This window comes from Huiozyma naganishii, chromosome 5 (assembly GCF_000348985.1).
Source record: "Huiozyma naganishii CBS 8797 chromosome 5, complete genome".
NCBI classification, from domain to species: domain Eukaryota; kingdom Fungi; phylum Ascomycota; class Saccharomycetes; order Saccharomycetales; family Saccharomycetaceae; genus Huiozyma; species Huiozyma naganishii.
The window spans coordinates 3,875-18,018 of record NC_035926.1 but is presented as its reverse complement, the minus strand read 5'-3'; the positions used below and the strand labels follow the sequence as shown (position 1 = coordinate 18,018).

Below are 14,144 nucleotides of genomic sequence, written 5' to 3'. Positions count from 1 at the left end.
AGGAACCATCTCCGAAAATGTTCGAAGCGGCGGTATTTGCAAAGAATTCCGCTATGACGCGAGAGTAACACTTGGCAACACGAACTCTAGTAGGGCGCCACGTAGATACGTTTTCTTCAGGTTTTCACGCCGGATCGCCACACCGCCGACGAGAAATACCGTGCCGTCGGATTCCAACGCAGCACCTGCCACACTCACGACAACGCGGGACTTTCCAGTGGGGTCTGGCCGGATGATCAGTTCCCCTATTGGCTTCCGCTCCTCGAGCTCTGAGGTGGTCGACCGTATACACTGCTTGCTCAGATCGATGATATTGATCATGCCGTTGGCGAGTGTGTCGTTGCACTCGTCTCCCTCGTTCTCCACACTGGGGCTTGTCTCCATAGACTGAGCGCCACCCGGGATTAAGTCCGCTTGAGTGTCATTCGGCTGGCTGTATATCTCTTTGACATCCACAGCACTCAAGCCACCGGCAAGGACCGCCATACAACCGATATTGGTCATAGAATGGCCTACCAAGCTCATGTTCGTTGGTGCCCGTTTGCCAAATACCTCCTCCTCACCGTTTGCAACCACGTACGTCTGGATCTTAGACCAGACAAGAGAATCAAGGTCAAACCACCACATATCACCGTATAATTTCGTGTTATCAGAGCCACCGTGTATCACAATGGTGCGACCCTTACGCTCAAAATTCGCGTACTTACCGTTGCTAGTCCACCTGCGCAATGGGCCCAAGGGTGATAATTCAGAGCTTTGCGGCTGTACCAAAGGTTCGTATTCAAAGATCGTACCGGCTTTCTTCAAAGAGTTCTGTGACATTGTACGCGGTTTATGTTTTCTCAAAGTACCCGCCAAAGACCCGCTTTGACGGGGGGTTTCCTCATCCTTCACTTCCACCCTGAAATTCTCTTGTAAATTTTGGAGCAGGTCGCTCTCCAGTGATGATTTGTCCACTAAAGATACGTCCGGAAGAGAGTATGCGAAAAAGGCTCTCTTGTTAGGCCATTTGCCGTCTTTGTTCACGATCGGGATCTTTAAAGCAGTGATGGTATCCGCAAACGCTAAATATGACCGTTTGCCCCTCGCTGTGATCTTAACTTCCAGCTTCCACATGTCATTCATAGCTTCGTACTTGTCGTCACCTGTCTGGCGATACCCCCCAAAAATGATGATGTTATGAACCATGTGGAAATTACCGTTACTCGACAGTCGCAGCGGTGGAATCGGCGACATTTTACGAGCTTGCAACCCAGGTTCCATGCTTGCAGTCAAGGGCGGTGACGGCGTATCCCTTTCAGAAGATGATCCTAAAACAGTCGCCCCTGACCTTTGAGAATCAGAGCGTGCTCTTTCGGAAAGTGTGTTTATCGAGTTGGAATCACCTTCAACCAACGTTGCAGATAATTGCAAGTGACCGAACCGCGGAGAAAATGTTGGATACCTCAAATGATCGTAAGACTGGCCGTTAATCTCAGCTTTTACAAACTTGAATGCTATGGTGTCCAAAATATACACGGTATTGTTTAGAAATGCCCTTTTCTTCAAGTAACATTTCCCCTGTTTGTCAATTTTGGTCTCTGTCTTGATCTCAAATCCACCGTAGAAGAGAATGTAGCGATCGTTTAGTTGTGATGCTACCATACACATTATAGGTGGCGGCACGTGGCCCGTAAGTCGAGGCCGGGACAAACGCGAAGAGGCCAAGGATATCACGTATAAGTGAGGATTGTTCACCATGGCTGGATTGTTAATGACCTCTGCGAGCAACGGAGGAGGTAAGTTCTTGATTCCATCGACGTAGAAGTTGCTCAGATCAGGCGCCTCGTTGTCGAAACGGTAGCAAGGGATCAAACCGCCAATCATGAAAATGTGTCTGTTTAACTCGATTGCACAATGATACGTCAATGCAGGAAACTTGTACTCTGATATGACAGACCGGATTGTTGAGCAGCCGGAGAAAATATCGTAGACGCTAGGAATATAGTCCAGACCTCTAATGAAAAGGGGACATGTTTTCTCATCATATATATCACCACTATCCACGTAGTCCCCAACAAGCAGGTCCTTACAGTCGTTCCGTATAGTGGGTACCCACATGTTGTGTCTCTTTAATATATCGAAATCCTGTAGGTTTACTGTGAGTAATCTTTTGTAGTATTTGCGAAATGCATTGGAAAAGCTCATCCCAGAAATAGCAAGCTTCGACTCACTTGCTTCAACCTGGTCGTCACTGGCTGGATTGAACGGATCAATGTCATCAACCAAATCACAAGTGCTGCTTTTGAAATACGTCTCATCCGATTCCTCCTCGAAAGGCGTTCCAACGGAACTTCTGCCCGGTACCGTGTCATCCCTCTGGGCGGTATTCCATATATCGTTTTCCAAGTTGTAACGTTGCTTGTCTCTACGGCTTTGGATCTTCAAAGTTTTCTTTAGCTGGTACGGATCGATTCTGTTCTCTGCACAGTTCAAAAAAAGATTCATCATCACCTCAGAGTTGTATATATCTGACGGTAGCATGTTGCTTGAATTGGACTGTTCCGATTCACTTACAACGCTGCCGTGGCGGTTTACCGCATTCGCCCCATACGTTATGGGTCTTTTGAAATTGTAGTACTTCAACAGATGAGACTCGTTTGCCTTCTTAACCTGTGCAGACGGATATTTATCCGAGACAGTGGCCAGTAACGATACTGTGCTGGTCAGGTAACTCAACGGCGTGTAATCATTATTGTACTCCCCAATGACGGGACACTCATCCGGAGATTCGGTTTCTTTATCTTTCCCAAACATTTACTGTAGACTGTACGAAAATGCCCACGCTTATTCAAATAAGTGGTGCACTACAATTGCTGCTATTATTAATATTATTGCTGCACCCTGACTGAGAGTTGCTGGACTGGGTCACACCCAGGAAAACAGAACAATCCAAGACAACAGCACTTTGCTATGGAGTTTCCTTTAAAATTGTGTTTCTTTCCTGGAAAATGTGTCCAAAAAGAACAAAAACGCAATTGAGGGGGGGATGATAAGAGAGGATTTGGGAAGCTCTCCAACTCGTGCAGTTTACTTCTTTAAAGGGCAGAGGAAGACGTAAGAGTTAGGAGGAGAATGTAAAGGAGGAATATGTACACAGATTGACCGTCGCACAAAGGGAACTTCTCAGGGGAATGAAAACAAACCGATAGGAAACTGAAGGAAAATAGAGATCTGTAAAGTTCGACAGATCTGGTGGGTCAGGATTGGAAACACAGGTAGTAGTGTTTGCCGCTTTTAAACGCTGAGGCAATGAATTATGCATGAAATTAATGTATTACTGTTGTGTTGTATTTATCTGTATATATTACCGTGAATGTCGACCGAGTAAAAAAATACTTGTGTATGTATAATGAGTGGAGTTCGTTCTTCTTTCTTCCTTCTAGGGAGAGGAAATGTATGTACCACAGTAACAAAACGAGAGATACAGTGGATATGAGTGCTTAATAACTTGCCATAATCTGTTCATTTTTTCTTATCGACGTTGATCGTATTTCGCATCCTCTCTGCGCCTTTCATCTGGCTCATCGGGAGAGTAGAATTTGGATCGTTGAATTTATGCACAGAGGATACGAAAATCTGGAACTTGGGTTCCTTGTTCTTGTTCTTGTTTTTGCACTTCTTTTTTTTCACAATCTTCTTCTTCTTAGACGGTCCTGAGTTTGAGCCTCCCGTAGGTTGTAACGCCAGCGTTGATGTGGCATCGGAAAGAGACCGCGGCAAGCTGGGCCCAGACGACGAAGATGACGTGTTGGGAACTTGCTTTACAACTGGTTCATGGGTAGCAGAGAGGTCACTTTTGAAGGAGCCCATTTTGGGCAAATCGGGAACTGGGAACAGATTCAGACTAGGGTTCACCAATTTTTTGACATTGGACTTCGGCGTTGGCGATAACGTGATTCTTGTCCTCAGGTCCATCAAATTTTCGTCTATAAGTGACATGTTTCTGGTCATCGTTGGAACTTGTACTGAACGATTCAGTTTAGGCAACGATTTGGTTACAGAAGAATGTAACTGGATCGTAGTGGGGGATGATCCACATGGGACGCCGTTTTCGTCACCGGAGTCCATACCGCCTATAATATCCACGTTCTCGTCATTTGGTGCTATCGAGTTCTTGAGGTTCCTTGCCCTAGGTTTTTTCTGCAATTTAGGAATCTGATTCAAAGTTCGTTTCTTTGATTTCTGTGGCTCCCCTTTCGATCCAACTTGCGGCGTGGAAACCATCGCTTTCTTTGCCAAACGGACTAAATCTGGTGACCTGTCAAAAGTCGGTGACGTGTCCTTTCTAGCCTTTTGGAAATCGACGAGGGCACTATTCGAGGACATTCCACTCCGAGCGTACGGCGTGCCGATATCGTTCAGTATCCTCCTACCGTAGGGCGTCAAAGACAATGTCTGTCTCTTAGACGGCGATAGGGAATTATTTACTTGATTGAACATCAGGTTTACATCAATCTTCCGAAGCGGTGTTCGGGTCGAATTGCCCGTATTGTTACCCGTTGTACCAGCATTGTCCATTGTAAGCCCCTCATTTGAGATCCCATTCACTGAGTTGAACAAGTACAAAAGATTAGAATTTGAGTTTTCAGAATTTTGAATGTTCTCCCCATTGAAATCTGTGATAAAACGCAGTGGAGTCTTTGCAGGTGTGTTATGGAACAAGTTGAGCCCCACGGCTGGCGAATCATACAGAAACTCTCTCATTTGCTCTGGTGACGCTAGTAGAAAATCATTAGGAATATTATTATTATTATTGTTGTTGTTGTTGTTGTTATTAGCATTAGTAGTGGTAGTAGTCGTGGTATTATTAGCCGTAGAATTGTTGTGACCACCTGTATAATTGCTGTTTGATGTTGGTGCTGTTTGATGTGTATGTTGTACGTTTCTCTGCGGCTGCTGTTTCAGATTGGGGAAATGAAGTGCAGAAGAAGGTTGCACGTTAATATCTTGCAAAGTAGTACTTGTGTTGCTACCGCTATTATTATAGAACTGCGAGTTCAACGTCTTGTCAATAAAGGAAGAATCTGGGTTCCGCATACCGTTCCCGCCGGATCTCTGACCCATAGGATCCAAATGATTCGATGAGTAAGGAGTTGGGAAGTTGCTAGTCAAAGTCTGTGTGTTTGGAACAGGGCTAGTAAACACGTACTTCAGATTATCTGTCAACACCTTGAAAAAGTTTGTGTCAGTATCCATATCTGCCAATTCCGCGGTATCCATTGCTGAAGCTGGTCTTGAAGAGGGCACTTGCTGCTGCTGCTGCTGTTGCTCTTGTTGTTGCTGGGAGACACTGCTTTGACCGAACATCTCAGCCCGGCTGCTGTTGCTATTGCCTTTATTCTTCGCCATATTACCCGCTGCTGCTCGTCAAAAAACCAAACCGGGAACCAAGTAAAACAGACGTTACAGTATCTGCTCCTCTGGTCAAACGCATGTACTAAAAAGTGAGTACCTGTAGCAATGCTTCAACGTTTCAAAATAAACAAATAGGAACGAAAAAAATATAACAACAAACAAACAAACAAACGGGGCAAAGAAGGAACGAAAAAAAATCAAAAAAAACAAATCACGTGATCCTAAGACTAAAACAGCGTGCGGCACTAGCATTCTGGTTTAGGTTTGATGTTCAGCATTTCGCGACTTTCGGGTAACGGTTTTGGTTTTGGTTTTTGGTTTTTTTTTTTTTTCCTAAAATTTGAATCTCAGCGGTTTGTTTACATTTTTGTGTGCGCGGGTTCTCGAGCTTGTATAGGATTGTATTGGGTGACGAATTGTGCAGTTTGTACACAAAGGGTCCCACACACGTAGAGACTGTTTCTGCACATTGTTTGTGGTTCTCCAATCAGTACAACGTACACAGAGTGTAGATGGATAGCACGGACACGGTAGACCATCTATCCAAGGGATTGAGCGGTTTGCTTATCGACAGCAGCAGGCCCTCTGAAGAGAATGTAGCTCTAATAAGGGATTACAAGAAAAACCAGAGTTTCAACGATTCCAACTTCACGTCCAAAGTGTACGATGAGGGTAAAGATGTTAACGACGACACTTCCTCGTCGACGGACAGTCGTACGGACCACTTGATGGATTTCGGGACCGTTCAAAAGAGGACGAAATCTACAAATAAGACCACCGTTGGATCCAAAGAGCCAGCACAGTACATGAACTATTTGCCTCCCAAAAGAGAACAAAAGGGGGAACAGGTGGACCGGCACGCTGATCTTATCATTAAGGATATGGGGTACGATTTGTCAGGGGATTTACAAAACACTTTCAAAAGACAGTCCGATAAGGCGAAAAGTTCCAGTAGCCATCTAAATCAAGTGGCCAAAGATACAGACTCGTCCTTTGATAATCCAATTTCAGATGCACACCAAGTCTTTGACAACTTAATAAAGCAAAAACAATCGATGCAATTTTTCGACCTCAGGGAGGAAGACACGGCTCCCAAAGAGAAGAGGCAACCACTTTTCAGACAGAGATCTGATCAACGTGTCCTTAGAGACAAAACAAATATTGAGAAAATGCAATTGATTACACCAAGTAGTATAGGTTTAAACTTTAAAAATAATGTCGGCGCATGGGTTCCTAACAATAATAACAACATACAGGATATATCGACGAGCAACGACGATTCACAGACGACACACTCCCATATGTCTACAGGTCATGGAACAGTCGATGATTTTAGCGAAAATATCACCGCATCGACAGAACCTCCTCTAAATGAAAGTGCCACTTCGAGTCCGCTCGGAATGTTTGAGTCAGGAGGCTCGAGTCACAGTCAGAACCAGTTTGATGATACTCCAATTGCGAAACCTGAACTGAAGACGCAGCCACTGTTCAAGAGGGAGCCATTGGGGAAGAGAGAAAGTTATCATGATGGTGACATGGGTAACGTGACCCATATAGATGATATTAACATGACCGAGTTTGAACAAAACAAACAGGAACTTATCTCAACGTTGACAGATATCAAAGTGGGTGTCTGGTCTCAGGCACGGTCTTTAAACGCCTCTGGCAGAAATATCAAAAGTATAGTCGGTATCACTCACTTGTTCCCCAATGTTGTTTTGTTGGACGTGAGTAACAACATATTAGAGAGTCTCAATGAGAGGTTTATCCGTACCAAGTACATTGACTTAAGTTTCAACAAGTTGAAATCCGCGTTCATATCGTTCCACAGTGACAACACGGTGGAAAGTTTAAATCTTTCTCACAATTTGATCACTGGCGGGTTAAGTTTTTTAAACTACGAGATGCGTTGTTTGAAAAAAGTGGATCTTTCCTTCAATTCCATTGACTCATTACATGGATTAGGCAACGACAATTCAATTGAGAGTGTATCCCTGCGTGGCAACAATCTAAGTGGTATAATCGATTTCCAAGAGCTTGTTTCAAACGACGACGACAGTGACAATTTTTTCCCCACAGGTTGGAGATCTGTCAGGCATTTAGATCTGAGTAATAATCACATCACTGCTGTTCGTAATCTTTCCCAATTGCCCAATTTAGCGACTTTGAATTTAGAAGGTAATTCGATCCGCGAAGTGACTTTCTGTGGTGAGTTAACGTATCTTAGGGAGTTACGACTATGCGACAACGACTGCCAGTTACAAGACGTGGAGATACCGCCATCAGATCACCACTCTGTAGTGCTGCCCCTGTTGGAGTTATTCACGGTGGATTGTGTACCTCTACTGCAAAGTATCACCTACAGATTATTGCCAAGGACTCTTTTACACTTGAAGATTAAGAACGGTTCCGGGAAACATTTACCACCCTGGTCTCACGTACCGCACAATTTGAGGACTTTAACGTTGAGTGGGATCCCAGATCTAGACTTGTTACCCACAGAAGTCGACTACGGGAACGGAATCCAAGGTGGCATGGATATGTTACTGACCTCCCTTGTGTCTCTGGACCTCTCACACAACGACCTACACAGCTGGCACAACCTAATCCAGTTCATCCCCTTCATAAATCTGAGCACCATAAAGTTGCGGGGTAACCAGCGACTGATCCGCTCAAAAAAAGATGCCCAAGATCTGGCCCAGTTGTTACAAATGGCCGTGCCAAGCCTTCACAGTATAGAGCTGTAACAGCACAGAAAAAAAGAGCGGAGATTCCAGTTTGGCCCTCTGGCCCTCTGGCCCCGTTTTGACCACATTTTGACCACATTTTGACCCCCCTCTCCACTTTCCCCGGGACAGCGCTCCCCGCTCCGTCCGCCCCCTCCGCCCCGTACAAAACGACAGACCCGGCCCGCATCTCGGAACACCCTCCAAAAGGAGGAGGCATTGTGTCCGGCCCCATCGGCGCCTCGACTGTTTTCCGCTTTGGGACACGTCCCGCCGCCCAAAGCGGAGATGCCTCTTTCGATTGCTTTTTTCTCGCCGCCCCCCGCCGTCTCTCTGCCGCCAATTTTTAGGGGATGGGATGCTTACTCCAACACTGAAAGTGGGGGAAACAGCTGCTTACGCAATACATATTTTTGTGTTATGTGTGGTGGTCTCCCTCCATCTTCAAGTTTGTGTCGCATATAAAAAGGGAGATGAGGTTTCCTCGATGGTTACAAAGTCGAGTTTTGTTTCTTCACTTGTCCCCCCTTCTCTTCACAACATTGACAGCAGAAAGATCACAAAAAAAAGCCCAATGTTTTCTAGGTCTGCTGTTTTACTGGGACGTTCTGCTGTGGTTTCAAGACTGCATTTGCGGGCGTTCTCGCATCTCCCATTGTCTGTTCCAATCAAGTTGCCTAATGGGTTGGAGTACGAACAACCTACCGGGTTGTTCATAAACAACAAGTTTGTGCCCTCGTTGCAGCACAAGACCTTCGAGGTCATCAACCCGTCCACGGAGGAGGAGATCTGCCACGTATACGAAGGTAGAGAGGATGATGTCGAATTGGCCATCAACCACGCGCAGAAGGCGTTTGATAACGGGTCCTGGGCCACCATTGACCCCTGCAAGAGAGGCCAGGCGCTTTACAAGCTGGCCGAACTCATCGAGAAGGACAAAGAGGTCATTGCGTCCATCGAATCTCTAGATAACGGTAAAGCTATCAGCAGTGCTCGTGGCGACGTCGACTTGGTCATCAACTACTTCAAGTCGACCGCAGGGTACGCTGATAAAGTGGACGGTAGACTCATCGACACCGGCGACACCCACTTCTCGTACACAAAGAGACAACCTCTAGGTGTCTGTGGTCAGATTATCCCTTGGAACTTCCCTCTTTTGATGTGGGCGTGGAAGATCGCCCCAGCTTTGGTTACCGGTAATACCGTTGTCTTGAAGACCGCAGAGTCCACTCCCCTATCTGCCCTGTACGCGGCTAAATATATCCCGGAAGCTGGTATCCCTCCTGGTGTCGTTAACATCGTCTCAGGGTTTGGTAAGATTGTCGGTGAGGCCATTGCCACTCACCCAAAGGTTAAGAAAATTGCATTCACAGGGTCTACTGCCACGGGGATCCACATCTACCAGGCCGCGGCAAAGTCTTTGAAGAAAGTTACTTTGGAACTAGGTGGTAAGTCTCCAAACATCGTTTTTGCAGACGCTAACATCAAGACTGCCGTACAAAACGTCATTACAGGTATCTTCTTCAACTCTGGTGAGGTTTGTTGTGCAGGGTCGAGAGTTTACGTCGAGGAGAAATTTTATGACACTTTTGTCGACGCATTGAAAACTGCCATCGAATCTTTGAAAGTCGGTGACCCATTCGATGAAAATACATTCCAAGGTGCTCAAACCTCTCAAATGCAACTAGACAAAATTTTGAAGTACATTGAAATTGGTAAGCAAGAAGGTGCCACTTTAATCACCGGTGGTTCTAGAGTCGGTGACAAAGGGTTCTTCGTCCAACCAACAGTCTTCGGTAACGTCAGAGAGAACATGCAAGTCGTCAAGGAGGAGATTTTCGGACCTGTCGTCACCATCTCCAAGTTCAAGACTTTAGATGAGGTTGTCAGCATGGCAAACGATTCCGAATACGGGCTGGCAGCTGGTATCCACACCACCAACATTAACAATGCCATTAAGCTAGCGGATAGAATCAACGCTGGTACAATCTGGGTCAACACATACAACGACTTCCACCACCAAGTGCCATTCGGTGGTTTCAACGCTTCGGGTCTAGGTAGAGAGATGGGTGCAGAGGCTTTGACGAACTACACACAATGCAAAGCTGTCCGTGTCAAGCTGGAGTGAAGTTTTGTTAGTTATGCTAACCGTTTCATGTCGATCAGACTGTCCTAAATATTCTTTTCTCATCTAAATTCTATGTAGATTGTCATTATAACAATAACAAATAAAACCACACGTATGGGCTTCATCAACCGTAGTACGGCATGCCCTTAATTTCCTGTTTATTATGGCAATTTTGGCATTCGCGCAACTCAAGTACTTTCAGGAAACAAACATAACAGTAGAGGCGCTCACAACAGAATATTCTATATGGCATAGTAGGGAACTCACCACATAGGTGGCAGTGTTCGATGTCTGTTTCGCGTTCCAGAACCGGTTTCCCTCTTCGCTTCGACGTAAGCCTCGAGATAGCTCTTGGGAGCACTGTTATGTTCAGTAGTTCCAGCACTGAGTTCCAAAGTAATTGCCTGTTCTGATATTCCAACCCAGAATATATCATGCTTTGGTAATAAGATTGTTCTCCACGTATTCGGGCAGGCCTTACATCGAGCAGCCTTTGTAAAAGCGTGTAGTATACTTTGTTTTCACCGTATTCATTTCCCCAATTAGAAAGGAAATGACAGAAGTTACACGCGTCAAACACATTGTATAGAGCCAGCATCACTCTATAAAACTTCACATTTCTTCCAGAGTCTCTGTTGAAGATACGATGCGAAAGTTTCTTAGATAGGTACGACTGAAAAACTGTGACAACGAATAGTGCTATTCTGCCGCATTTGAACGACAAGTTACTTAGCCGAGACCCATATGTCGTAGAGCACCGGAATATCCTGCTGTACTTCGTTGCAAACAGAAACACGAGGGTGTCCAAAGCTAACTTCCATTCTTCCACGTATTCGCCGTTGACCAAGGGCAAAAGAGCCTTGAAATTGGCCCAAAAGAATGCCCCTAGTTCATTATCTAGTGCATTCGAGTCTAAATGGGCCACTCGGAGCATGTCTTACACAAAGCTCCCAAAACACTTCGATTCTTCGCTCTTGTTGCGATAGGTGTCCTCCCTTCATGTGGAAATATTTCTGCGGAGTCTCAGGTTTTTTTTATTAGAAAGAATGAAGCATAAAGTGGAAATTGTTGTCTGACTACAGGTGCCGGACGAACAACTTACAAGCAATGAAACAGTCCGCAACAGGCTTTCATTTGGGCGATCACACGAATGAAACTACTGGTATATGTAATGAGTTTATATCACTTTCATTAAATTACACATCTTTTCAGAATAGCTCTCTTCAATTGGAAGAAGCTCGGGTAGCTGTATTTTAATCGAATTGTGGTACTTTTTGACTGCAGAAAAGAGAAAACATATTATACGCATCGCCAGCTGTGTGGGTGTGTACTGGAAAACATATCCTGTTCAGTTTCTGATACATCAACTTGAGAGGTTGTTTATGTGCAGGAAATGATTCATGGAATTTAGCTGATTTACCTGCTGCTTAGATGTTCGATAAAGGGTCATATTTTTTTCACGGAAGAAGAGTACCCAATGAATGGGTTTGCATTCGTACCATAAAGCGATAATTTCATATTTGTTGTCTGTCTTATATTTTGTTAATGTGGGTTCAAAACGTCATTAAGTTTTTGCAAACGTTGGCTTATTTCCGTTAATGAGACCTAAAGACACCGGATTCAGTAGTTGTGCAATGCTGAAGTCGAAAATAGGTCCTGATCCTATACAATTTATGACTTGCTATGGTTGTAAAAAGATATCCTTTCACTCTCAACTACCTGCACAATATCGAATCTGATACTTCAAGCGCGTTATATAAGATAACATTTTACTGTTATATTTATCTCACCTTTTACATTCAAATGAAGGAAACATTGCCAATGAGACTCATCTTTCGTAGAAGTGTCGGCTTACATTATCAAAGAGAGGAGGAGACGCGCAGTAATATCGTTATAAAAATTGGCGCACATTCGAAGTGCACGAGAGTCACAGCTTGTGTCTGTTGGGCGCACCACATACAAAATAAACAAAATACTGTAAACTTTTACTATCTTCTATGGGCATAAATTAATATTGTGCGATGCCCTATCACTCCATAGTCCTTTAATCGACTGATGGATATTCACCGCAACAATGAATGAGCTACGCCACATTTCCCTGTTGTTTGATCGTCATGTTTACTTGGTTGTTTCGCAGGTACACTTGCTTTCTGAAACACATTATAAGCGCCTTTTTTCAGTGAAGCTCATCATTCTTGAATATTCAGCCACTCGGAGTTGCCTTTTTGTGAGAATTTATTTTTGGAGTTATACAGAGATCAATTCATTTACATGCGGGCATTGAGTCGAAGAACAGTCTCTCGTACTTTCTAGTTTCCAACCTTAGACATGTGCTGCCTAACCGACAATTACCCCTTTATACTGGTCATTTACTTTGCTCCGGCGTGCTAATAGATATTGCACTCAACAGAAAGTGATCTTTCTTGTAAAGGACCAGACGTGTGAGACCAGTAACAAGATTTTTGTTCCGCAGTAGTTTATTGGATGAGTAGAATTTCCGCTAAGGCCAGGATGTGCTCCTGGGTAAACAATGTTGTCGCATAGTGATTTCTCCAAACCGAGTGCTCAAAAGTTACATCGGAATGATAACTGGACAAAGCACCAATTTTGGACTGAATATAACGCGAACGCATAGTATTAATTGGCGGAATCATTAAACGATTTAGCACCGGACACAGATAGATAATCTATAGGACAGATGACACAGCATATGTCTCTCGAAGACAGGATACAGAAATAGGATATAACTGAAGGAAAACTCTCTGCATTTTGGGATAGAACCCCCTAAGGTGTACTGCAACCATATATACCTGCTGCCAACATGCATATTCTAGATCACGCTATATCAAAGATTTTGAGAAGTCATCTATACTGCCCGTAACAGCAACAAAACGGGAAAAAAGTACTATCCAGGGAAGAGTATTTTCCAGTACCGTGTTTCCTTTCCCGAAAGAGCGTTATCGCGAGACAACCCCCAATCCTCCTCTTTCCACTTCCGGGGGTCTTAGAGATCTGGACCCATGGTTTGTCAAGTAATGCAACGAACCAGACTTGAGGGGTGATTCAACAATACACACCGGGGAAAAAAAGAATTAGATAGGGAGAGATCCAATAGCTGGTTATCCAGCATGGCCGATGTCGTTGTAGAGTGCCTCCCCTTAGAGAGATAGAACTAAGTGAGAACCTCCAAAATGTTCAGCTAACTACGTAGCATTCGAGACAGTTTCGGGGCAACTCCTGCCACATCTACTGTTCCTTCGGGGTCCTTTGAAGTCCACCGCCGTTTCTCTGACATGAAACCAAAAAGTGCTGTATATTTCCAGAATGGGACTAGATTCCCTTTGGGGACAGACGAGAATAAGCTAACTTACGGTAGAGGAGTGCTATTTCCCTGTCCAGTCGTGTATTTTCCTACAGGGAAAAGACGCAGGGTTGCTGGTTCCGGAGAGTTTAATAAATGGTATGTTCCATGGGACGAGATAGTGCGGATGGAGTGGTATATGCTTTCCCAATTCTAATATAAACAGGGAAAAATGGTACATTTCGTTCTCCATCGCATGTTGAAATACCAACGGACCATACCTTCAAGATGCTCGGAAACTGCAGTATAGTGCTGCTGGCAATTGCCTCTCAGTTATACACAGTCCTCGCCCAGGCAGTAAGCAATGGGATGATTGTGACTGATAACACTACGTTGAGCGGAGATCGTGTATTCAGCGGTACCGTCACGATTGAGAAAGGCGCTAGTTTAACGCTGACGGGCGGTTGCTATAAACTCAATAATGATTTGAATGTCTATGGTAATTTGTTTATTGATTCATGTAACTGCCCAGATTACATATTCAGTATATTGTCCCCGTCAGTCAACATTAGTAGTACAGCAGAGCTCAGTT

At 44.5% G+C, this 14,144-nt stretch overlaps 5 protein-coding genes across 5 annotated transcripts; 2 read left to right on the top strand and 3 right to left on the bottom strand.

Moving 5' to 3' along the window:
• Positions 1–51: 51 nt before the first annotated feature.
• On the bottom strand, positions 52–2,796 carry GPB1 (Gpb1p; the record flags this gene model as incomplete). The annotated part of the gene is made up of 1 exon (XM_022607988.1): positions 52–2,796. The coding sequence occupies one exon, from the start codon at positions 2,794–2,796 to the stop codon at positions 52–54; it is 2,745 nt and encodes a 914-aa protein (XP_022464529.1).
• Positions 2,797–3,504: 708 nt separating this feature from the next.
• On the bottom strand, positions 3,505–5,391 carry NDD1 (Ndd1p; the record flags this gene model as incomplete). Its single annotated transcript, XM_022607987.1, has 1 exon — positions 3,505–5,391. One exon carries the CDS (start codon positions 5,389–5,391, stop codon positions 3,505–3,507), a length of 1,887 nt encoding a protein of 628 aa, XP_022464528.1.
• Positions 5,392–5,909: 518 nt separating this feature from the next.
• NUD1 (Nud1p) lies at positions 5,910–8,144 on the top strand (the record flags this gene model as incomplete). Its single annotated transcript, XM_022607986.1, has 1 exon — positions 5,910–8,144. The coding sequence occupies one exon, from the start codon at positions 5,910–5,912 to the stop codon at positions 8,142–8,144; it is 2,235 nt and encodes a 744-aa protein (XP_022464527.1).
• A 337-nt stretch (positions 8,145–8,481) lies between these two features.
• Positions 8,482–10,251, top strand: ALD4 (aldehyde dehydrogenase (NADP(+)) ALD4; the record flags this gene model as incomplete). The annotated part of the gene is made up of 1 exon (XM_022607984.1): positions 8,482–10,251. One exon carries the CDS (start codon positions 8,482–8,484, stop codon positions 10,249–10,251), a length of 1,770 nt encoding a protein of 589 aa, XP_022464526.1.
• A 124-nt stretch (positions 10,252–10,375) lies between these two features.
• On the bottom strand, positions 10,376–11,185 carry PEX2 (ubiquitin-protein ligase peroxin 2; the record flags this gene model as incomplete). The annotated part of the gene is made up of 1 exon (XM_022607983.1): positions 10,376–11,185. The coding sequence occupies one exon, from the start codon at positions 11,183–11,185 to the stop codon at positions 10,376–10,378; it is 810 nt and encodes a 269-aa protein (XP_022464525.1).
• Positions 11,186–14,144: the final 2,959 nt, after the last annotated feature.